The sequence below is a fragment of the Schistocerca cancellata genome, chromosome 9 (genome assembly GCF_023864275.1).
Source record: "Schistocerca cancellata isolate TAMUIC-IGC-003103 chromosome 9, iqSchCanc2.1, whole genome shotgun sequence".
Taxonomy (NCBI): domain Eukaryota; kingdom Metazoa; phylum Arthropoda; class Insecta; order Orthoptera; family Acrididae; genus Schistocerca; species Schistocerca cancellata.
The window spans coordinates 180,111,227-180,138,158 of NC_064634.1; the positions used below are offsets into that span (position 1 = coordinate 180,111,227).

Consider the following 26,932-nt stretch of genomic DNA (forward strand, 5'->3'; position numbering starts at 1 on the left):
TATGTGCTGGAGGGTATCTTTAGTTTTAAAACCTATTAAGGTTTCTGTGAAACGTACCTTTTCCTATCCTAAATGAGTCTTTTTAATAGCTCATATTTATACATACCCTTTGACACATTTGCTTCTGTATTCGGAAAATCACTATATATGAGGAGGTAGTATTTATATCCCGGTTGTTTCTGGAGGTAACAGACATGCCTTAACAGCTTAAAGAGTCAAATAAGTATGTATTCTGTTCCCCACGGTTCCTGAAATATAGGAAGTTCAGATACATCAGAAATAAAGGAGGCATAGGTGACAGCACGTCACCAAGTCGGCTTTGTCAGACGACCTTTTAAAGTGCGGTTGGTTCAGGTCCGAAGTCTACAGGCGACAGAAGGGAGAAACTGTTAATTGGCGTCTCAAATGTTTACACACAGGTTAAAAAAGAATGTAGGCATTAACGCGGATTAGTAACGCAGTATAGGTCTATAATAGCTACAAAACATTGAAGAAGGCGATGGCAATTTCGAATATGATATGCAAAGAAAACTGGACAATGAAAAGTACCAAGTGACTATCTGTTAATTCGTTGTTACCTGCGCCTTTTTTGACCTGGGTAACAATAGGGTCAGCGTGTCCTGGTAGAAGTTTCCTGGCGATTCTTTAATCCATCTCAAACGAAAGTCGTAATGATACAATCGATTTCCGCTACTCGGACAGTCCGAGATATTGCTTAATAACAAATTACCACGCTGTCTGAGTGTGCAATAACTACTTCTTTGAGCAGTTTCCTTTCCTGACAGAGTCAAAGAGCTGCATCTCCAATATCACTGAGAACAAAGCATCCTTCTGCATTATCCATATTCCACAGGATTTCGACTAAAGCTGAAAACAGTAAAAATCGAGTGACATGTTTTACAGATACACTGATTAGTAACCAATAGCCAATAGCAAACTCAGCCACTTAGCTACATGAATTAAGCGGTATTTTATAACCACTTTTGGAAAATCTTCATTCCTGGACTGTAAAGCATACAGCACAATTGTGAGCATGTCTTTCACGCTGTAGAACCATTTTGCTGACATTTTACAGATCCATTTGCTTGCTTTACGAGAGTACGTAACTTCAACATCAAATACGTAGTGCTAATCTTTGCAGTCCTCCGTACCCATTACACTCAATATTCTCAATAAGCTGTTCAGGTATATTAATCTTAAACGGCCTCTACAACTTTCCCCTCGCTAGGTCTTTCCAGTGCCTAATTAACCATTTCCGAAAACTTCTAGAAAATTTTTGACAAATAAATTACTTTTTACAAAATTTTGTGTTTGTCTTCCTATGGGTCGAGAATACGCCGCAGCTAAATACAAAATTGTCCTGAATAAAAGACTTACTTCATTACTGTTTTCGAGAGTCACTAATTTTAGTACTAGATTTAAAAACAGATTTTGAAGGCTAGACGTAAATGACTAAAGGAACACATGAAGAAATGAGACTTACCTGTAGACAAAAGGACCCACTTCGACGAGTATAGGTTTCTCGCCGTTGTTGAGAAAGCCATCAGGATTGGTGACATTGAATACGTAGACCTTAGTTAGTCGGATAACGCCTGGCTTCTGCCAGTAGTGGTAACTGATGGTTCCATTCCACAGCCGAAGATGCTGCAACACGAAACCATACGCTACCGTAAGCATTGTTACTTGTTACTAGTCGTAAGGATACTTCTTTGTCACAGTGGCGCTTGACGTCAGGAAGCGCGCAGCTTATCGTTAAACTATAAATACTGCCAGTAAGGAGGATCTGGTTTATTTTAAATTTTTTTATTTGTCTCCTTTTTTAGGCTCTGGTGAAGCTTAGCTCAGTTTTTGCGGAAGGATGAGTCTGATGTGTTAATGTTGGGAAAACTTACCGATCAACGAATTATTGTTGATGCACTGTTATTTCCTTGCCTTGTAAAAGTACTATAAATATCGGCCGGGGAGGGAGCCAAGTTCTTTAGGAAGAGGAGATCCATTGGACATTAATTTGCTGTAAATGAGAGTTTTTCAGATTGTCGAAGACTGAAAATCACGTGTACAAGATGCGAAATATTAACTACTAAATACGACATTTCATCCGAACTTCAATAATTCTCATGCAGAAATTTCCAAAACGGTAGTAACTCGAGAGAAATAGTATTGTGAAAATAATGAACGCGAATGCGAATGGAGTATTGTTACGTTGTAATTCTTTTCTAATAAACAGAGGCTATACTGTAGAAGCGTTGTTCATCAAAATTATTGAATATAATCAATGTGCATCCTATAATTCGTGAAACTGAGATATAACTGAGCAGCGTGAAAGTCTAAGAGGGACATGGCATTGATAGTAGACCCACGGTCACAGCTCTTCAACGTTTCATAGGTTACCTTCGAGTTCTTCGTCCCCCCTCTCTCTCATATCCGCCAGTACGCACAGAATTATGACGTACAAGCGTAATTACTGCAGAGTTTATAGCTTTGGTGATCTGTAATTTGGAATAAGGTTCGCACTTCATTTTAGGAACAATGTGAACTCTTAAGGCTTCAGGGGTGATTGCCTGGAAAAATTAATAATGTCGCATTTAGTTTGCCGATAAGTGTAAAGGTACTCCAATTTTAGGGCTTTTGGTATTCTGATGTTTCTAATTTTACATTGGTCAGATCTCTTTATATTACTTTGTACATTTTTCGTGTGTCTCTCATGACTGTACTACAGTTTTTGGTTGCTTGCATTACAATCGTCGTCCGCCCCCGGTAGCTGAATGGTCAGCTCGACAGAATGTTAATCCTAAGGGCCCGGTTTCGATTCCCGGCTGGGTCGACCATTTTCTCCGGTCAGGGACTGGGTGTTGTGTTGCCCTAATCATCATCATTTCATCCCCATCGACGAGGAAGTCGCCGAAGTGGCGTCAAATCGAAAGACTTGCATCCGACGAACGGTCTAACCGACGGGAGGCCCTAGTCACACGACATTATTATTATTATTATTATTATTATTACAATCGTCTACAGTTCACATAATTGAGTCCTGTACTTTCTGTAACATTTCATGTTCCTTGGTTTCATGCCAGACATAATATATAGAAACCTCAATCGAGGGTCAATGGCTTCTTTTTATTATTTACCTCAGCGGTGAAGAAATTGCTATGAAGTGCTTGTAAGTGAACTTGCAGTTAACGTTTTGAAGGTCAAAACTCAGGAGACTGGTAAGCACTGTTTCCCAAAAACGCTAATCACGGCGTCGGCAGCACAATGGATACAATTTTCTCAAATGGCGGAGACAGCTGAAGGATTCGTTGCCTGTCGCACGAAACACCAGACGGACATGTACTGGCAGATGCTGAACTGCTGCCGTCCCTGGTAGGGGAAGGATCTTCTCCATTACAGTAATTTCGGCGGTTTCACTCCAGCGTGTGCACTAAGCAGCTGGCCGTCACTCGACTGCAGTCACTGCACAGCGGGGAAGCCGTCGCATCCCGCCTGCGTTGCGTGCTGGCCGTCACAGGCGGAAAGCGACGCGTTTCTGAAACTGACTTGTCTTACTTTCTAGGTTGGTTTCCGTTCGAAAAGACAACAACCGTTGTATTGGAAACTCTCCAAGCAGTTATTCTAAATGTACACTACTGGCCATTAAAATTGCTACACCAAGAAGAAATGCAGATGATAAGCTGGTATTCACAGGACAAAAATATTATACTAGAACTGACATGTGATTACATTTGCCGGCCGGGGTGGCCTAGCGGTTCTAGGCGCTAAAGCCTGGAACCGCGTGACCGCTACGGTCGCAGGTTCGAATCCTGCCTCGGGCATGGATGTGTGTGATGTCCTTAGGTTAGTTTGGTTTCTAGGGGACTGATGACCTCAGAAGTTAAGCCATAGTGCTCTGAGCCATTTGAACCATTTGATTACATTTTAACGCAATTTGGGTGCATAGATCCTGAGAAATAACTACCCAGAACAACCACTTCTGGCCATAATAACGGCCTTGATACGTCTGGGCATTGAGTCAAACAGAGCTTGTATGGCGTGTACAGGTACAGCTGGCCATGCAGCTTCAACACGATACCACAGTTCATCAAGAGTAGTGGCCGGCGTATTGTGACGAACCAGTTGCTCGGCCACCATTGACCACACGTTTTCAGTTGGTGAGAAATCTGGAGAATGTGTTGGCCACGGCAGGCCCGTACAGGACCTGCAACATGCAGTCGTGCTTTATCCTGCTGAAATGTAGGGTTTCGCAGGAATCGAATGAAGGGTAGAGCCACGGGTAGTAACCTCCACTGTTCAAAGTGCCGTCACTGCGAACAAGAGGTGACCGACACGTGTAACCAATGGCACCTCATACCACTACGCCGGGTGATACGCCAGTATGGCGATGACGAATACACGCTTCCAATGTGCGTTCACCGCGATGTCGCCAAACACGGATGCGACCATCAGGATGCTATAAATAGAACCTGGATTCATCCGACAAAATGACGTTTTGTCATTCGTGCACCCAGGTTCGTCGTTGAGTACACAATCGCAGGTGCTCCTGTCTGTGATGCAGCGTCAGGGGTAACCGCAGCCATGGTCTCCGAGCTGATAGGCCATGCTGCTGCAAACGTCGTCGAACTGTTCGTGCAGATGGTTTGTGTCTTGCAAACGTCCCCATTTGTTGACTCAGGGATCGAGACGTGGCTGCACGATCCGTTACAGCCATGCAGATAAGATGCCTGTCATCTCGACTGCTAGTGATACGAGGCCGTTGGGATCCAGCACGGCGTTCGGTATTACCCTTCTGAACCCACCGATTCCATATTCTGCTAACAGTCATTGGATCTCGACCAACGCGAGCAGCAGTGTCGCGATACGATAAACCCCAATCGCGATGGGCTACAATCCGACCTTTATCAAAGTCGGAAACGTGATGGTACGCATTTCTTCTCCTTACACGCGGCATTACAACAACGTTTCACCAGGCAATGCCGGTCAACTGTTGTTTGTGTATGAGAAATCGGTTGGAAACTTTCCTCATGTCAGCACGTTGTAGGTGTCGCCACCGGCGCCAACCTTGTGTGAATGGTCTGAAAAGGTAATCATTTGCATATCACAGCATCTTCTTCCTGTCTGCTAAATTTCGCGTCTGTAGCACGTCAACTTCGTGGTGTAGAAATTTTAATGGCCAATAGTGCAGTTTGAAAAAAAAACCATACAGAATTAAGGTAATTTTATTAAAATATAGCCACCCCTTTAAAAAAAAAAGCACGCTGTTCACTTTGCAGCTATGTAGTCCGTGTAGAACTGGTACCAGGAGATCATGTGACCCTCCAATGCTGAACTCAGTCATGGCAGTTAAATGGTGTGTACGAGGTGTGTTCGGGGAATGTTCTTTTTTGGAAAGAAATTTATTTATTCGTCTACATTGATGTTATCTTCTTCACTGCAGTCACCATTAGATACTATGTACATTTGCAGCGTTTCTTCTAATCCTCTAAATACTTCTGAAACTCTATCTTTGGGATAGCACTTAGCTCTTTCAGCTATCCGCTTTTAATCTCATCTAAGCTTATGAAACGGTGTCTCTAAGATTCTCTTTTTTTTTAGGAACAGAAAAGAGTTACACGGTGCCATACCTGGCGAATATGAGGGCTGAGGGATCATTAGTGATGCTGTTCGTAAAAAATTCACGAACAAGCAATTAGGTGTGAGCAGGTACGTTATCTTGATGCAAATGCCTCGAATTGTTTCATAACAGATCCGGGCGTTTTCTTTCACATGACTGTCCGCAAACTGTGATCTTTTAGATAGTACTCCTTATTGATCATTTGGATTTTTGCAAGAACTCTTCAAGCACTGTGTCGTTAAAATCGAAGAAAACAGTGAGCAGAGCCATCACATCCGACCGCACTTGCCCAACTTTTTTCGGTCTTGTCTATCCAGCCTGCCTCCAGTGGGACCACTGAGTCGTCGTTTCGTCGCCATACGCTTACAGCCGTGTTTCGTCACCTGTTATGACACGTTTCTGTAGTTTTGCCTCGTTGTTGACTTCATTTAGCAACTCCTGAGTAACTTCCATTGGCGCAAATTTTGCTGTCACACGTTTATAAAACAACATTTGAAAAGATTTTATGGCATGAGCCAGTCGATACGCTGACATCATCATAAACTTCTCCGATTGTGATTCGGCGATCGTTCGTAATAATTTATTTCACTTCTTCAAATGGTTCAAATGGCTCTGAGCACTATGCGACTTAACTTCTGAGGTCATCAGTCTCCTGAAACTTAGAATTACCTAAACCTAAGTAGCCTAAGGACATCACACACACCCATGCCCGAGGCAGGATTCGAACCTGCGACCGTAGCGGTCGCTCGGTTCCAGACTGTAGCGCCTAGAACCGCTCGGGCACACCGGCCGGCTTTCACTCCTTCCATGTTTGCGAGTGGATGTGCTGTTGCGTGGATGTGCTGGGGCGTCCAGAACGTGTGCCATTTTCAGCTCCTTCAAAGCCATATCGGGAACGCTTATACCGCTCGTAAATCCTTGGTTTACTCGTACCAGACTCACCAACAGCAATATTCAACATGTCTAAAACTTACGTTTTTTCCTATTTTATAGCAAAATTTAATACAAACACTCTGATCCACTTTTATAGCGAACGGTAAGGCAAAATTCTCTGCTCCATCAGTTTAGTAATCGCCATTCGTAAGCAAACACATGTAACCTTTTCGACAACTGGCTACAGACTAAACATCTAACATGCCAACAGTGTACAGATCCCTTTGATGCTCTTGTTTTTCAGAGCTCGCACAATTACTCAGCGTTTCTCAGCTTTAGTGGGCGTGATGGACGGGAAGAACTTAAACTGAATTCCAGGCCCAAAGCCTTCTTTAAATTTAAACCTCCGCCTTTGTTTAGCAGGTTTTCTGACATATTTAACTCGATAGACTCTAAATCACCATATTTTATTTCTTGATTATATTAGAGATGGTCCCTAGCGAGAGCTGATTTGCTTGTTTTAGTCGGGTTTGTCGATGTTCTTTGCATCTCTCCTCGACTTCTCTAACAGTCTGCCGAACGTGAGATATGCCACATTTGCACGGTATGAAATACACACCCATCTTTCTGAGGCCTAGATCCTCTTTAATGTTACAAAGATGGCATTTTTATGTTTGTCGGCGGGAGGCAAATACACTGGATACCAAGTTTCCGTATGAATCGACCAATTTTTGCAGATACTGGACCAGCATTTCTCCTTATCTGTCTTAGTTTTAAACTGTTTCGCAGGTGTTGTAGATATTGTGTTAAACATCGATTTAATTTGACGATCTGATTAGAAATTCCTTGGGAACTGTATCCGCAGGTATTTTAATTCTTCAGTGAGGTGCTTCTTAAGAGGAAGTGTTAGAGCTCTATGGAACAGAGTCTTTAGCACCCAGTTTTAATGTGGGCTTTGGAAAAACAAGAGCGTCAAAGGGCGTATCGTACGTCAGCTCAACGATGAATAGTGGTGCACGTTGGCTTATTTTTATTTTGAAAGCCGCGCGCTGCTCTGCCCTGTATCACTACACTCGCCCTACCTTCTCTTTGCTTCTACACACACACACACACACACACACACACACACACACACATATATATATATATATATATATATATATATATATATATATATATATATATATATATATATATATATCTCACCCACAGCCGAGGTGGAGTCCAGCCAGCATGTTCACTTAGCGGTGCAATTTACAGCACCCGAAGGAGAAGACTGAGTAGTTCATCGAAATATTGTCCGGAAATTGGAAACAACAATTCGGCTGAACACCTGGAAGAACATTATTACTCTACCACAGAGAGGAGTCCTGAGAAATCACACAGTGTTACGATAGTTTCGCTGCCATTTCGCTGACCAGTCTGTTTATATTTATTTTCGCGCTGTCTTCTGTTGGCCCAGTGCGTTTCAGAGGCAATACCAGCACTAACTTATTTTAACAAGTTTTTCTTTGGACGCTTTCTTGTCTGTCTGCATTCCGTACGATTTGTGCAATAGATTTTAAACTATCTTCCCGATGAGCTACAGACTTGAAATTTTAAACAAAAATCCGAACTGGGTTACAATGAAATTTTAACTCGCTTTCCTATTCTTCTGTTCGTTAGGGATAGGGGTATGGGTTGAAAGAGGTTGATGAAGCCTGACATCTCCCTGTTCTGCAGAACTGGTGTGAGGGCGATATCTGAATGTGTCCAGGTGGACTGCGACCAGATGGGCACAGCTAAGAGAAGAGAGAGGGGAGAAACTGAAAGAGGGGGAGGAGAAGATGTGAGTAATACTCGTATATGTGGCATACATACGTGTACACAGGTGACGCCTTGGGTAAAGAGCTGGTAATATCTACAAATATACATTTTTCTAAATATCAAATTCTCATGAAAATATTTAAAATTCTTTGATAAATTACACACACACACTAAAAAAATCAGGAAAGCATTTAAAAGATAATTTTTAATAGGTATGAAAATACTTATGAGGTTTAAAATGAAAAACGTCAGGTGCAAGCATTACACAATTATTGCATGAATAGTTCTCCTCCTCAAATTATCTGCTGGCGTGCACCCACATCTTTCGTTTTATTTTACCGGTATTTTCATAGGTATTAAATATTTACAGTCAAAAATTCTAATAATTATCTGTATGGGTTTAGGAGTCTGTATGTGACATACTTTTTAGTATGATTTGAAAACATTATAGAACACATTTCTATTTAAATAATTATTTATTTTGAAAGTCATGAGCTGCTCTTCATTTTCGCTGCCTTCTCGTAGCTTGCGTACACGCTAAATGTTTCGTGGTCTATTTCGTTGTCAAATTGCAGTTGCCCAGTATTCTGCCAATGAAATGAAGCCTACTACTTGGTTAGACACAAATGAACATATCTCATCTCCCAGTTTAATATCGCTATGCTTTGTAAGTTGGTCATTTGTGTATCTGTGTCTCTTATAGTATTCCACTGTTTTCGATAGTTTTGAGGTGCACTACAGCTGGTTCAGCTACCGGAACACGCGGCAGGTACCTCTGCAATTGTCTGCGGCCTGAAGAGGGGGGGCTGGGGAGGAGGAGGAGGAGGAGGAGGGGGGAGGTGTGGAGAGAGAGAGAGAGAGAGAGAGAGAGAGAGAGAGAGAGAGGAGGAAAAAGGGGGGGGGGGAGATAGAGACGTGATTGTGTGACCGGCGCACCTGCTTCTCGGTAAGTGGCGCAAAGTCATTCGTGCTGCCGCTATCCTGGCCCCGATTTGCCTAGATGGCGATTGTCTCTTTAATAGCGTAGTATTTCGCAGTGTGGGGTTTTGTTAAGTCGAAAGTGTCAATAAATAGAGTCCACAGTGTTGCGAACGTCGTCTCAGTGCTCTGCTAGAGCAGGCATCGCCGTGCAAAATTATGACTCACCAGAGGCGAACCACTGAAAGAGCTAGCGCATTTATTGACCGCAACTCTGGCACAGAATAATACATGTGGATCCAGCTGTCTTTCATGGATGCGACTCTACGCACGCGATTAGCTTCTCATTCGCATTAAACTTTCAGTTTTCGGATACTGACGCGGCTCTACATTGTTATAGATACGTCGAACGTCCTGAGAAATGTTTAGCACATGCCATTATCTGTGTAGCACATACACATAATACCTCAATCTAAAACACTACTCTGCAGTTCACATTTAAGTGCCTGGCAGAGGTTTCGCCGGACCACCTTCAAGCGTTCCAGTCTCGAACAGGGCCTGGGAAAAACGAACGCCTAAATCCACCCGTGCGAACTCGGATTTCTCTAGTTACAATGATCATTTCTCCCTTTTTATGTGGGCGTCGACAGAATTTTTTCGCCTTCAGAGGAGAAAGTCGGTGATTAGAATTTCGTGAAAATATTTATTGCTACCAGTTTGGGGTCGTCTGTATTTGGCATCAGGATTTTCGATTGAGCTATATAGGTTAAGTGATTTTTAGTTGCCATAATTCTTTGACGTGGCGATTTTTGGCCAACTGTATTTTATCTGATTTTTCATTTGAGCTACACTGAAGAGCCAAAGAAACTGGTACACCTGCTTAATATCGTGTAGGGCCTCTGAGAGGAAGCAGAAGTGCCGCAACATGACATGGCATGGACTCTACTAATGTCTGACGTAGCGCTGGAGTGAACTGACACCTTGAATCGTGCAGGGCTAGGGCTGTGCATAAATCCGTACGATTGTGAGTGGGGGGGGGGGGGGGGAGGGGGAGGGGGGAGGGGGGGAGATTTCCTCTGAAAAGCACGTTGCAAGGCATCCCATATATGCTCAGTAAAGATCATGTCTGGGCCGTTTAAACTAAGAACAGTGTTCCTGGAGCCACTCTGTAGCAATTCTGGACGTGTAGGGTGTCAATTGTTCCGCTGAAATTGCCGAAGTTCGTCGGAATCCACAATGGGCATAAATGGATCCAGGTGATCAGACAGGATGCTTACGCAGGTGTCGCCAGTCAGCATCTCATTTAGACGTATCAGGGGTCCCATGTCACTCCAACTGCACACACACACCACACCATTACAGAGCCTCCACCAGTTTCAACAGTCCCCTGCTGACATGCAGGGTCCATGGACTCGTGAGGTCGTATCCATTCCCGTACACGTTCATTCACTCGATACAATTTGAAACGAGACTCGTCCGACCAGACAACTTGTTTCCAGTCATCAAGAATCCCATTTTAGTGTTGACCGGCTCAGGTGAGGCGCAAGGATTTGCTTCGTGCAGTCATCAAGGATACACGAGTGGGCCTTCGGCTCTGAAAGACCATATCGACACTGTTCCGTTGAATGGTTCACTCGCTGATACTTGCTGATGGCCCAGTATTGAAATCTGCAGCATTTTGCAGAAGGGTTGCACTTACGTCACCCTGAACGTTTCTCTCAAGTCGTCGTTGGTTCCGTTCCTGCAGGATATTTTTCCGGCCCCAGCGATGTCGGAGATTTGATGTTTTATCGGATTCCCGATATGCACGGCACACTCGTGAAGTGGTCGCACGGCAAAATCCCCACTTCATCGCTACCTCGGGGAGGCTGTGCCCCGTCGCTCGTGCGCTGACTATAATACCACGTTCAAACTCACTTAAATCTTGATAACCTGCCATCGTAGCAGCAGCAGCCAATCTGACAACTGGGCCAGACACTTGTTCTCTTACAGTGCCGTTGTCGACCGCAGCGCCGTATTCTGCCTGTTTACATATCTCTATTTTTGAATTCGCTTGCTCTTCAGTGTATATAGATCAAGTTAAGATTTTGCCGTACCAATTACATTGTTTTCTCTGTAATGTTGTATTTTTTGTGTCTTTGATTCTACCATTGCAACGTGATTTTCTGTTTGTTTTGTATATTTTGTTACCTTAGTGATATTATTTTAGATTTTAGTGTGTCACAGCACAAGACCTCGAAGTTCCCGCGTTTGCCCGGTTAGATTCAATATTTATTATTAAATGATTTGTATGATTTTTTCGATATTTACATTTTCGTGCCATGGGACGAGTTTTAGCACAGTCGCTATTTTGCAATCATGTTTGTGTTGAGTTTTAGTAGTTTTGATGACATCATTCATCAAAGGCGACGGTTGGTATCAATCTCTGGTTTATCTATCCCAAGTGGACGGTGGTAATATTTCCAACATTTTTCCGCAAAGAGCAAATATTAACAAGTCTACCATTTAACGAGGTACAGAGTCAGTAATGGACAAAGTCATATGGCTTTGTTTTTGCCAACACATCGCAATCTACCCACCATTTGAAGTAAGAAAAATAGAAGTCTTACGAGTACCTCAGACGCTTCCTTTATGAGGCCTAAGTGTAACGCGACAGCTACACGCACCAAACTATCTTAAACAGCCTGAAAAAACTGGTATGTTGTTCTTCTAGTCGTGGGGAATGTATCTTCTAATTCTGGCATTATCACTGGAAGTGGGAGGACGCAATCCAGATATTTTTAGTGAAGGAATTCGACGGCAACAAAATCAAACACTCTGAGATCCGACCATGGAAGTGAGTGCGTGTGCAGAAGGTAGTTTCTCTTCCCACAGTGCACGACCAACATGTCGACGTGCAAGTGTCGATTTACGTACTCTTGAGCTTTCGTAATCGAATGTAGTATACGGCTGCAGTTGTGGGGAACGAATCCCCATTCATTCTACAGCGCTTTGACTAGTGGTAGCCGGCCGCGGTGGTCTAGCGGTTCAGGCGCTCAGTCCGGAACCGCGCGACTACTACAGTCGCAGGTTCGAATCCTGCCTCGGGCATGGATGTGTGTGATGTCCTTAGGTTAGTTAGGTTTAAGTAGTTCTAAGTTCTAGGGGACTGATGACCACAGATGTTAAGTCCCATGGTGCTTAGACCCATTTGAGCCATTTGCTGTTTTCGTCAATCAGCTATAAGTAGGCTGTTTAGGTTTTCTTATTGGTAACGCCACGTAGCGCGCTGTCTGAAAATCACTGGCTGTGCTGTGTGCAGTCTGTGGCTAGTTTGCATTGTTGTCTGCCATTGTAGTGTTGGGCAGTTGGCTGTTAACGGCGCGTAGCGTTGCGCAATTGGGGGTGAGCCGCCAGCAGTGGTGGATATGGGGAGAGAAATGGCGGAGTTTTGAAATTTGTAAGACTGGATGGCATGAACTGCTATATATATATATATTATGACTATTAAGGTAAATACATTGTTTGTTCTCTATTAAAATCTTTCATTTGCTAACTATGCCTATCAGTAGTTAGTGCCTTCCGTAGTTTGAATCTTTTATTTAGCTGGCAGTAGTAGCGCTCGCTGTGTTGCAGTAGTTCCAGTAACGAAGATTTTTGTGAGGTAAGTGATTTGTGAAACGTATAGGTTAATTTATTCAGGGCCATTCTCTTGCAGGGATTACTGAAAGTCAGATTGCGTTGCCCTAAAAAAATATTTTGTGTCAGTTTAAGCACAGTCTTGTGTAATTTTTCTAAGGGGACGTTTCACAGCTAGCAGTTACGGTGCACTGTGGTGGTCTTCGTTACAAAATGGCCGGCGATAACGTGCGGATTATTTCACGCGGGTAATAATGGGCAGGAAACTGTAGGATCGATGAATGGTGACGATTGTAGCCCAGGATACTGGTAGTGGTCACAGCACTGTTTCAGGTGCATGGCAGCGTTCTGAACCACATGCACTGTGCCCAAAGGATAGGAGATGGTCGACCACGGTTAACTGCAGCAGTAGTTGACCGCTACATTGTGCAACAGACGAGAAGAGACCGGTGGCTGAAACTGGAAACACATTTAACAGGGCTGCAAGGCACGCAATCTCGCGCTGCACAGCGGCGACTGCCTAGTGGTGGTTTCTTTGCCCGCGACCAGTACGTCATGTTCCCTTGACATCCGCATAATGGCGGCACCGTTTGCGATGGTGCCAAGAGCAACGAGAGCTGGGCCGCGTACTCTTCTAGGATGAGAGCACATTCGGTCTGATCAGTGATTCTGGACACACGCCCATGTGGAGGGAGCTGAGTACACGTAATGCGACCACGAATATTGTCTAACATGATCGCTTTGGTGCTCCAGATGTTATATTGTTGGGTGGCATGATGTTGCACGGACGTGCTCACCTCCAAATCTTTGAACCAGTACACTCTCCGGTCAACATCATCGTTGCATTTTACTATTTCCCTATGTATATCTTTTCTGTGGTGCGCTTCGCCCTGACTTCATTTTTGTAGAGGACAGTGCACGACCGCATCGAACATCGCAGGTGGAGCAGCTCTTGGGGCGAGAGGGTATTTGGCCTATGGACTGGCCTACTCGTTCCCTCACCTCCTCAGACTTAAGTACCATTGGATACGTAATGCTGCACGTCCACATGCCCAACGACCATCCAGCAGCAGTCAATCGCGCTGATGGAGGAACTGAACATCCTATCACAATAACTCGTTACCAGCGTTGTGGCCAGCATGGGAGGACGCTGCAAACCATACACTGTCATCCGTGTTGTTTTATTTATTTAATCGTATGGCTAGGGCCCCCCGTCGGACAGGCCGTTCGCTGGTTACTAGTCTTTCAATCTGACGCCACTTCGGCGACCTGCAGTCGATGAGGATGATAGGATGATGATGATGAGGATAGCGCAACACCCAGTCCCTGGGCAGACAAAATTCCCCGACCCAGCCGGGAATAGAACACGGACCCAGGGGATTGACAATCCCTCACGCTTACCATTTTTTTTGCGTTGTGTTCGTTGTTGATTGTTGTGTTCGGTCGTTGCGGACGTCACATGACATTCGTTCAGGTTCGTTGTTCATCCTTTCACTTTCTTTTTTTATTACAGAGGCCAACCAGCGCTTTGACCGAACACGCTGAGCTACCGTGCCGGCAGAATTTGTGATGTGTGTCTGAGGGTTGGTTTGTTTGAGGGAGGAGACCGGACAGCGAGGTCATCGGTCTCATCGGATTAGGGAAGGCCGGGGAAGGAAGTCGGCCGTGCCCTTTCAAAGGAACCATCCCGACATTTGCCTGGAGCGATTTAGAGAAATAACGGAAAACCTAAATCAGGATGGCGGGACGCGGGATTGAACCGTCGTCCTCCCGAATGCGAGTCCAGTGTGCTAACCACTGCACCACCTCGCTCGGTACCATTCAGCTATTTGGGGCGGACATCCGTGTTGATTAAACACCGTATTAAGAACCATGTCCCGCCCACTGTATGAGGTGCATTCAAGTTCTAAGGTCTCTGATTTTTTTTCTAATTAACTACTCACCCGAAATCGATGAAACTGGCGTTACTTCTCGACGTAATCGCCCTGCAGACGTACACATTTTTCACAACGCTGACGCCATGATTCCATGGCAGCGGCGAAGGCTTATTTAGGAGTCTCTTTTGACCACTGGAAAATCGCTGAGGCAATAGCAGCACGGCTGGTGAATGTGCGGCCACGGAGAGTGTCTTTTATTGTTGGAAAAAGCCAAAAGTCACTAGGAGCCAGGTCAGGTGAGTAGCGAGCATGAGGAATCACTTCAAAGTTGTCATCACGAAGAAACTGTTGCGTAACACTAACTCGAACTGCGGGTGCGTTGTCTTGGTGAAACAGCACACGCGCAGCCCTTCCCGGACGTTTTAGTTTCAGTGCAGGAAAGAATTTGTTCTTCAAAACATCATTTTCGTAGGATGCACCTGTTACCGTAGTGCCATTTGGAACGCAATGGGTAAGGATTACGCCCTCGCTGTCCCAGAACATGGTCACCATCATTTTTTCAGCACTGGCGGTTACCCGAAATTTTTTTGGTGGCGGTGAATCTGTGTGCTTCCATTGAGCTGACTGGCGCTTTGTTTCTGGATTGAAAAATGGCATCCACGTCTCATCCATTGTCACAAACGACGAAAAGAAAGTCCCATTCATGCTGTCATTGCGCGTCAACATTGCTTGGCAACATGCCACACGGGCAGCCATGTGGTCGTCCGTCAGCATTCGTGGCACCCACCTGGATGACACTTTTCGAATTTTCAGGTCGTTATGCAGGATTGTGTGCACAGAACCCACAGAAATGCCAACTCTGGAGGCGATCTGTTCAACAGTCATTCGGCGATCCCCCAAAACAATACTCACCACTTTCTCGGTCATGTCGTCAGACCGGCTTGTGCGATCCCGAGGTTGTTTCGGTTTGTTGTCACATGATGTTCTGCCTTCATTAAACTGTCGCACCCACGAAAGCACTTTCGACACATCCATAACTCCATCACCACATGTCTCCTTCAACTGTCGATGAATTTCAATTGGTTTCACACCACGCAAATTCAGAAAACGAATGATTGCACGCTGTTCAAGTAAGGAAAACGCCGCCATTTTAAGTATTTAAAACAGTTCTCATTCTCGTCGCTGGCGGTAAAATTCCATCTGCCGTACGGTAATGCCATCTCTGGGACGTATTGACAATGAATGCGTCCTCATTTTAAAACAATGCGCATGTTTCTATGCTTTTCCAGTCCGGATAAAAAAAAAAAATCGGAGGCCTTAGAACTTGAATGCACCTCATAATGTACAGGTGATCATCAGTAACTGCGGTGGCTTTAGAGCAATTATTGTCTTTGAACAGAAGTGTCATTTCTGTTCTTATCGTTGCCTATTTCTTTCAGTTGTCCCCTTTACTACACCGTAGCAGTTCTTTCTATATATGCTGCAAGTTTCATAGAGCTATGTTACTTGGCAGTGACAAATCATACGAAAATTGCATCCCAGCGTATAATTTTACAATCGCATAAAAAAAACCAGTGTTTCGAGATGATGGCAGCACCACGTAGACTATTCATGTTTAATATTACTGAAAACATTTCCTTTGAAGTAGCCAAATAAACTGCTACCAATCTGCAGTGGATATGAAACACGTAATGGGAAAAAAAGTCATGGAGCAAGCGGAGTGATTAACTGTTAGGACCTGGCCAAATGCGAGCTTTGTTCCGCCTGTAGTTAACAGCGGCTGCGTCCTCACCTTCAGGATGATGTAGTCCGCCCAGGGGATGGTGGACAGGATGATACCCAGCACCAGAGTGAAGACGCCCACCACGATCACGGCAAGCCGACCTGCAACAACAAATGGACGTAAGTCTACCGTGCAAAGCAAAAGGTACACAGGAGAAGATACGAAAAATAATTAGTTCGACGTGTGTCAAAAATGTGTTCGCGCTGCAGATCTGTACAAGAATTAAGTTTAATTGTGGTGTGTTGCAGCTCTCACATATGATCCTGGCGCGACGTGGACACCACGCAAATAATCTATTGTATCACTAATCGACTAAGTCGGTTCATGGCTCGTGGTGCACGGCTCCAGTTCCTGGTTGCCAAACTAACCGTTTCCAGAGACGACAAAAATTTGATTTTCAACACTTCGTGTAGTTACTGACGAAATTTAAAAATTTAAAGTGCTGTTATTTTCTCTTCATTGAGAGGTGTAATCTTATGTAAAAGTTCAACACAGCGAGGGAAGTATTAAAGTTAGAAATACGTTGAGGCAACGTAGGTCACGACATGCAAGTAACCCAGACTATATTCATCCAGAATTTGAATACGAGAGCACTTCGCGACTTCCAAAGAACTTCAAGCAGAATTCATAAACTTATCTCACTTACATGCTTAGATTCAAATATTTACCACGTTAAATCATTTGTGAAGTAATCAGTCGTTTGGAGCTACTTTATACGTGGGTGTTCGAGACTATAAAAGATCCAGAGTGTGAGTTTGCTGGCCTATGAATACTGCACCCACACTCGCGGCTGCAGGAAGATACTTTATCTGTCCACTTTAATCCCAAGGAAGTCTGTGAACAATGTTTAGACAGAATGCACTCATGTCATCTCAAACAGTAACAACTAGTCTGCAACATTGTTAAAAATAATTAAGTTCTTTATCACCAGAAAAGCAGAAAATCCTCATTGTCGTCTCAAAACAGTTACGACAAAATGGAAACGCATTCTGTTGCGACGGTAGGATAACCGTGGAAGCTTTTGTGAAACTCTTTACTACTGGTTACACAATTATGACTTACTGGACTTACAATGAAATTCACAATAACTGCTACTTAGTGCTATGGTCATTTGTGGAAGAGCAACAACTGTTCATTTAAATTCGATATACGGACGAATAGCATTCGTTTACAGATGTGTTCTTATAATAAACGATCAGTTTATCTCTTGTCTAAGCAGAATGTTACTGAAATACGTCAATAAATTCAATTATTTAAGGTTGGTTGGTTTGGGGAAGGAGACCAGACAGCGAGGTCATCGGTCTCATGGGATTAGGGAAGGACGGGGAAGGAAGTCGGCCGTGCCCTTTGAAAGGAACCATCCCGGCATTTGCCTGGAGCGATTTAGGGAAATCACGGAAAACCTAAATCAGGATGGCCGGACGCGGGATTGAACCGTCGTCCTCCCGAATGCGAGTCCAGTGTCTAACCACTGCGCCACCTCGCTCGGTGCCAATTATTTAACCAAAAGTCCTCATTTCATCTGTCTGTCATGGAAATACGAAGGGCGTCCACAAGCTTCGGTTACTGATCCTCTTCGCAATACGTAAACGGCCATTCATTTCTATCGAAACAAGAGGTATATCTACAGAGCACCAACGCGCGAGCGATCTTTGAAGTCGCCTTCTAAAATATGCCGTATTTTGTTGGGAAAGGCTGAAATAGAAGACTACTGTTTGAGAACAGACCAAACTATTTGGTAGTATTATAAGTTGATATCGATAACAACTGGTTATTTCGAAGCATTTCGCAAGGTAGCAAGTTAGCGAATTTTTCACCCGCTGGGAGAAACGAAAGGTTAGTTATGCATAATACTCTTTCCTTGGTTTCGATGTCATTCGAGGCTGTGAGAAGCAAAGGTGGTTTTTATCTTCCAGTTAAGGATTCGAAAAAACGAATACATGAGTTTCTAGTCGTAATTACATCCTTGATAGAGATTTCTGGCGTACGTTAGGCCCAAGCGATTCGGCCTCAAGGACTCGTGCATCCTGTAAACCGGTCCTTTGTGTAGACGAGGCCTCCCATGGACGCAATTACGCCTTTTTCTCGTTAGTCTTGACCCAAGTGGCTCGTTAAGAAGGCTGGTCTCACTGTCAAGGACACAAAAACTGCGTGTCAAATGAGAGTTCTTCGAAGAGGGAATATAGTAACAGACTTTGTTCTGTTGCTGCTTAGTCACAACATCTGTAAAGTTCACTGGTACACAAGATAATATCATACCTGACATATACAGTCGCTATTCTCTCTGCTCTGAAAGTTACCGTTTCGCAAGTGAAGACGTAATGGCACACCTAGTGGCAAGACAGCCGTTCATCACTTAACATCGTATGTGCCATACCATTAATGTCTGTCTTAATTATTTTTCTACTTGATTTACGAAATGATTGTTATATTTTTGCGCACCAAGACTTCGGAAAATATCACGAGTCCTGAATAATCGTAAAATAAATGTAAACAGAGCCCAAACTCATGGACAAAATAACATGAGCTATAATGTCTTCCTGTAGAAATACTCGAAAAACTGTATATAACTGCAGCTCGGCCCACTGAAAGCAAAATAATATAAACACAGTATTTCACTCCTAAGAATCATGCAATTATTTTTCCCGAAATCTACAGATTTGATCATTGCTGCCCTTCAGTCGTGTTTCTGAATTAATATACAGTGGTAAGTTGTTCTTCAACAAAGGAATATGTTGAATAATTTTTACGTTATAGCTCTGATGCAGCAGCAATCACGGAAATAGTTTCTTTATAGAGTCGGCAAATAGTTTTATTGTTTTTGTCGTTTTATCATCATGGTAGTTTCCTCTTCAGCTACGGTTATAGCAACTTATTTGTAACGTTAAATAATACAGAAACTGAATTCAATACTTGTTTCCCACTTAATGCAACCATAAATTGATTTACTTTCAACTGTAATAAACAAAACTTCACGTTCTATAGATGTACGACACCTTCCTGCTGTTCGCCGTGTCTTCGACTGTTTGCTGTTTATTTCTTGCTCTTAAAAAGATACATCATTCTTCAGTAAATATCTGTAGGTTATAAGAAAATCTTAACTTATTGGACCTGTAATGTGCTCTTTCGCACCTCCTGTAATGCTTAGGAAACCTATAGGATGACAAATGTTGTGTGTCCTTTCTGTTATTGTTACAACTTATTGCGCTACGTTAACTCCCTTTTGGAAAAGCCGTGTTACAGATCATCATCATGTTCAACAATGCAGCTTACGGTACGCTTGGCGCATTACAGTAGCAGTGTATAACAAAAGTGAGCGGAAGTGTCGCGACAGTATGTGCTAAATTGTAATAATATCACAGTCTAATAAACACAGGCATGACGCACATCGGTGCTGGTGTCACTGCTATTTTATGGCTGGAGCTACACTAGCGCTCCAAGCGGTGAGAAAGAGTGTCACATGCGTCGTAAGGATAATGTTTGTTTTTAATTATTTTCTACTTAATTAACAGAATAGTTTTTATATTTTTGGTTTCCATGTGTTAGTAAGTTACCTAGAGACATGAATTTTGAAATACATGTAAAAATAGCCGAATCACACTGATTCAGTGACATAAGCTACAACGCATTTATGAAGAAATACATTATAATGTATCTGTATTAACAGCTTATTCCGCTGAAAACACGTTTCAAGCATGAAAAATATATTTCTGTTACTGTCTGTTGTTATTATCGTAGACACTTTCCTAGACAAAAATTTTTTTACGCAGTCCAATGAGTCGCCCATTCTTACATTTCACTCAAAATTCTAATACACTAGTTTTTTTTGTAAATGTAATTGCTTTTGCTTCAAAAATGAATGTGTTGAAGATTCTTGCGTATTTGGCTCCGATTGAGGAAGAATTGTGGAATCGATTTCTCCTGTACCGGGAAAGAGTTTTATACCATTTGACGATTTGTTATCATGTCTACCTGCGGTTTTGCCTTAAGCTACAGTTGTGATGGCTTATTTGATACGTTAGATAATGCACGTATTACATTCCGTTCATGTTTCCTTCTTTCCACATTCACTGATTTGGCTGAAAATGTAGCGAACTAAAAATCTGCTTTGTTGAGTAGATATACGATGTTTTTCTGTAAAAGTCCGGTCTTTTGGTGTTTATTGGCACATTTTTGTTATTAATGGAAAACGATATTATTGAACAAGTGTCGACGTTATAACATAATCTTAAACTGTCCTGTAATGTATCTTTTCGTATCTCCCAGAGTGTTCAGGAAATCTAGCGCTCACAAATGTGGTGTAATTTTGTGTTATTGTTGATTTTTATGCACTGCGTGCATTCCCTATTGTAAAATAACTGTTACAAATCAATATAAACGTTAGTACGCGAATTCATCCGATATCGTATTCAGGAGTGTCACTTGCCGGCAGCTTGGGACGCTGCTGTCGCTGAGATAACAAAAACGAGACGAGAGACGCGACTGTTATGTTAGACGGTGGTAATATCTTTGTATCTCTGCTCTATAGTAGCTCTTTGGTTACATATCATAACATTTTCTGTTGTAAACTCCTAGAGCAAGAGTATCTGTGGAGTGTGCATAGCGCTTCGACCATAGATACTAGTAGACTGGCCTTGCTGTGCAGAAGCTATAGGGCTGGTGTGGCTCCAACATAAACCACGTGACTGTTGCCAAAACGTGGCGGGATTTCAAATCAGCGGTCTGTCATCCTATGTTTGTATCGTATTTTACCCACATTTCTCAGTTGACTGCCAAACGCTTCCAACAAAAATTACTTTATTTGCGAGAAATTATGTCAGAACTACATTTGACCTGGATTTGTTCATAGTACCATTTATAAAATCTAACAAATACATCGAACGCCCCTCTGGTGGCCAGCGGGACGAAATTAATATAAACTAAGTAAAATGTCGTTAAAATTCTTTTATACGGTAAGAGTGGGCTCGTGTCAAAACTTCTAACATTGGATTCGCCGCGTTTTGAGCTCTAGTCACTTATAAAAGAAAATGGGATATGGGAATTACGTCAACTATAGGTGCCAAAATTGTCGACTTTAGGAGCAGGTCCGTTTTAATCAATTTTAGGTGCACTCTAAAGGTTCAGTTCCTGCTATTTTTTCAAAAGTTTAAACTATCAGTTTAAAAAAAATGACATTTTAGATGAAAGGTGAGACTTTGAAGTTTCAGAAAATAATTTTGGAGCCTACATTTATTTAATAGTATCAGAAGGTAGAAAAAAATTCTCTTCATGTGTCGACTATAGGTGCTCTTACCTTATTATAATCTCACTTGTATATACAAAAAGGCGCGTATGTGCAGATGGCTTAAAGTTTTTCCATTTCAGGGCCTGTATCCAAAGCAGCCTTCGGTTTTCATCCTTAGGGAACCTATGAGTAGGAACGAGAAACAGTTATACTTACTTCTGTAACCGAATTATCACAGATACTTTCGAAAATGGAATATGAGTCTGACTTCACAGGCATCACTTTCAACACTTTAATTTACGTGATACTCTATTTCAAGTGTAAAAAACATAAAAGTCACTTCAGCAGATTTCCATAAACGCATCTGCACCATCATAGGAACGCTTACACGTGAAATGTAATGCCATTTCCCCCGACAAAACGCTGAGTACAGCCGAAAGCGCAACACGAAACAACCATGTTTTGCCAACAGTCACGTGACTTTAGCCCTGAGATGTTGGAGCCACGAAAATGACGTCAGGGCCAGTCTATTATATTTATGGTCGAAGGCATAGCGTAATTCATATGTACATACACTGATAGTTCCAGTAAGATGGGTTACTCTAACTACGAGGAATGATCTGAAGATGGGCGACATTGCCGGAAACCAGTCATGAAATAATAAACAGAGAACAAGGTAATTTGTTAAAAGCATTTTACTGTATTCAGATTGAATTAATGTTTTTTGAAGGACAGCGATTTCGTGTTTGCTTGTCAGCCTTACGTAAGACACCAATACTTATAGTCATACATACCGCGTGAGAACTCTTATTGGAAAATTGGTTCACATACAAAGTTTGTACGGTAGTAGGATTCAATGATATTTTTTTTGCGTTTCACGAAACTTTCAAATTTTAATCTGGGCTGTAGCACATTAATGTGAATAGTTCGTAGTTTCTAGGGTATCTTTTGCACTAGCGGCGTCTGAATCGAATGCCATGTGACGGTTCTAGCTGCGCTCGATATTGTATCGTTGTGAAATACAAAAATGTGGGTGCAATAATTGACGATCACAGGGCAGAAGAGTTCGAGGCTAAGAATCCGTTGAACCTGTTACGAAGGCTGCCGCTCTGCAGCATAACAACCCTTACATCTCGCATTTGGTTGTAGCGTCGTTAACGCTGTCAAAGACGTGCAGGGTGAGGAACGAGCGAGGTAGCTCAGCGGCTAGCGATAGAAAAACCGGACCGTTTAAAACTGATACCGGTATTTAAATTCTGAATAACAGGTATTATTCGGTGTTTGTTTGTTCTTGGTTATAACAGGTATTCATTTTTGCTAGTAGCCGTGAGAAAGACCGAAATTTCATTAGCCATGGTAACAGTGCTAGAATTTTTAGTTTTTAAATAACTTTTTTTTAAAAAAAAGGAGTAATTTTTGTTCGTAAACTTTACATTGGTTTGAAGTATTTCGTTATTGTAATATGTGAAAAGCGATCAGTGCTAAACTATCGAGAGAAACGAACAACAAACACCTGACATAAGCACTGGTACAGCATTACTGTCTAAATTTCCCTGTTGACGTAGGTGGTTCGTTGGTTTAGGGGAGGAGACCAAACAGCGAGGTGATCGGTCCATCGGATTAGGGAACTATGGGAAGGAAGTCGGCCGTGCCCTTTCAAAGGAACCATCCCGGCATTTGTCTAAAGCGATTTACGGAAATCACGGAAAACCTAAATGAAGATGGTGGTGCGTTTGAACTGTCGTTCTCTCGAAAGCGAGACCAGTGTGCTAACCACTACACCACCCCGCCCGGTCCCTGTTATCGTATGTCGTGGCATAATGTAGGCAGTACGTGCAGTGTACAAGACTTGCCCTCACTGGTCTATACGGTAGTTTCTCGCTATCGTCGTCGTAGTTCAGAGTGGCACCGACTCTACTCTGGAAATATTTTTACGAAGTGACGTAGCAATGAAGTACAGTGCTTCATTTGCTTTAAAATTTTCAAGATTTGTCTGCCATTCTTCGAAACAATAAAAGAGGAAGGAAATTATGGTAACAGTAATAAATTAGAAACTTAGCAATTCACTTGTTGTTTACAATAAAAATAGAAAGTAGCTGACCTGCTGTCTATGTCTGCATAATATGCCTGTATCTACTTGAGCCCTTGAAAACGACAAATTAGCACGAAAAATATTTTTCAGTCGCAGTTTGTACCCCTTAATACTGACTATTCGTAATGCCCAAATGGTGGTGGTATTCTCGTTTACGTGATTTTTGAGCAATCAAAAAATAAGAATCAATGGGAAGATATGGTGATTTTTTTTGTAGTATTCACTTATCATTTTTAGAGAAAAGCAACGAATGGTGGAAGGACTATTCTGTTTTATTAGCCTATTTAATATTCTCATTCTATATGCTTGAAACTGAGTCAAAACTTTTGATCTTTATTCGAGTTTTACGTTTATTACAGGAAATAATAGGAATAAAAAACCGAAACCTGTTATTTTGAGCGATTTTAAGTCTGGTTAAGGTGGTGTGAAAAAAGAAAGATATAACCGGAAAGTAGTCGTTTCAGTGATAGCCGCCATCCATAACTCTTGACACGTGCGGAGCTGTTTAACGTCGATGCAGGGACAGTAAAGGGTCAGGTTAGTCGGCAGAAATAAGAGAGACCACCGTGAGCAGTCTCCTCGCGCCTCTTAACACGGGTCATTATCACATCCAGCACTGGAACTGCAAGCTACTTCGACAAAAATGACGCCTCCAGGCCGGGGATTTACCTCTCACCCAAGGCGCCTGGAATTGTGGGTTCCGACACAGCGGCCTCGGCGTTGTATGAGTAATTGGTTTTCGGGCGCAGCATGGCTTGAAAAAGTCACGTAATTAGCGAGAAACCGCAGTAGCAAGAATGCAGGATTATCCGTCTGTTGATTACATGTAATTCAGTTTAAAGACAGAAAAGCGGGTGTCCTGCTTGATGGGCAACTATTGCTGCCGTGAGTAAGAGGCTATTAAATGACAACTTGATAGAGGCAAGGGCGCGGTGCGCCAGAGTTGACACATCCACGTTACTACACCTATATGAATATCTATGTCTCGAAAGCCACTACTCGAGAATATTGCGCAGGAGAAACGACTTTACCATCTGATTTTCTCGTTGTGGTCACTTCACGAGACATGTGTGAAGGAGTAAGATGTCTCTGGCTCTTCTTAGAGAGTACGCTGTGGGAATTTCAGGAGTAAATCTGTTCATGATGCTGTGATAGCATATACCACTGAAGTTCGTTGAGCATCTCCGTCGAGCTCTCGCGCTTACGGAACGATCCCGTGACAAATCACTTGTCTATCTGTTCTATTAATAAAGTCTGTTAAGGTTCCCAGACTGATGAGCGACACTGAAGAATCGGTCTTCAAGAGTTTTGTAGGCTTCTTTTATGGATGAATTATACTACCGTAAGATTCATCAGTAGAGCGGTGATTTTTTCTCCTGATCTCTGAGCTGAAACTGCTGCCGACCAGATTGTGTCGTCGATGAAATAAAATGTCTCCCTTGTTCTCCTTGAACTTTTGTTCTTGTTATGAAGCTTTTCTTCATTATTTCTTGCTTGTACCAGTGAAACAACAGTACGACGGTATTTTTCATGTTTTTCTCACGTAATGGACTGCAAATGTTGGATTAATTCCCAAGGATAAATCTCGTTTATACTCATAATTGAACTTGATAAAATAAGATAAATTCATGTAGTGAATGTTTATTGTTACTATTTTAATTTTGGCATTTCATATTCAGACATTGATTTTTGCGTAGTTTTTCCATTTAAGGCGGTTTTATGTCATAGGCAACAGGAGATGAAATACTCCACATTTGAGAAATCAACCAGTTTTTGCTGTATATGAACATTAATTTACAGGAACACGACCAGTTTCGTGATGTCAAATTACATCCACAGGTGGTCATATGTAAGCAAAACATTAAGCCCATAAAAGTGTGGAGGAAGAGGACTCTACTTGCTCCAAAATAAAATGATGTTCCCACAGCAAGAGGGCGTCACAGATTAAATTCACCAGTGGAAAAACTGACATTTTCCACTTAAGAACTTCTGGCTAGGTGTTAACATGTGCTATGATGATGTGTCACAGACACAAAGGTCCAGTGGAGGAAACATACTCAAAAAAATAAGCTCTCTGGAACACTGTCTCGTTTCACAGTCTTAGAAGAAATTCCACTGTTTGCAGTCCCGCTTGCAACAGTAAATGTGGCAGGTTATTCGTTCTCATTAGTCTCGAGGTTCTGAACCTTTACCTTCTCTGGCAATGTTAATGCTCACAATCAGAATGTAAATATCCTGGTTACCCTTATTCTTTCTATCATTACTAAGCACTGTCTTCCTCTGGCAGATTTTATCTTCCATGAAGTCAAACCGATCTACTCTAATTCACAAGGTGCGGCATCTCTAAACAAATAACACATTATAACAAAACGTCCTCGCCTTTAGAATTTCACAGAATGATATTTTTGATCAAAATAAGCTTTTGGCAATATTTATATATTAGCAGAGCACTGACAGCAAAGACACTGTGGAATCTAATGAAGCATTGACATGACACCTGTTTCAGTGTGCTGAGGTGTGCACTTGTTACTGTGATCGCTACTTATCCTGCTCAGGATCGAACTAACCCATTTGTGATCTTTTCAAGTTTTACAAAAATGATATATTTTATTCAGTCGTGTCAGTGAAACCTCCAGCAATTTCGACTCATGTTGCTCTCTGCCCTTCAGGGAGTTTGTGCACCTCACACCGAAAACGGAGATCTCGTTATTCAAATCTTGCAAAGTTAACACCGTATTTGATATCCCGCAATTTCTCGTTTATCAATCACAGAGACAGTCGTCGATTTCGTGGCAACATCTTTCACACTTTCTCGCAGCTGATCGTTTTACCGGTGCAGGTTCCTCTTCATTAATATCCTTCCTGCGCAGTACGGTTTGAACCTATCGTAAAGACGTTCTCTCTCTACGTCTGCAGTTGTGTGCACTTGCGTTAATATTGTAGATGTTTCCGTTTTCGTTTTTCGCAATTTGTAGCAAAACTTGAGATTGTGTCTTCCTACCTTGCAGTATGGTAACAGTTTTGAGATTTCACAACTTTAGGCTTCCATCAGGCGTATATTTTGACATACGTTGCCGCGTAGATATCTGTCAAATCAACAATTATTTGCGACACAGAAGCAGTATGTGTGCTA

At 42.5% G+C, this 26,932-nt stretch overlaps 1 protein-coding gene across 1 annotated transcript in view; it reads right to left on the reverse strand.

The window, feature by feature from the left end:
* LOC126101100 (scavenger receptor class B member 1) overlaps positions 1 to 26,932 on the reverse strand; it is a 414,784-nt gene that overhangs the window by 64,698 nt on the left and 323,154 nt on the right. The window contains exons 3-4 of the mRNA XM_049911775.1: positions 16,493 to 16,584; positions 1,484 to 1,644 (exon numbers count right to left, since the gene is read on the reverse strand). Of these exons, the coding sequence (XP_049767732.1) occupies positions 1,484 to 1,644; positions 16,493 to 16,584 (253 nt within the window). The remainder of the gene's footprint in view (positions 1 to 1,483; positions 1,645 to 16,492; positions 16,585 to 26,932) is intronic.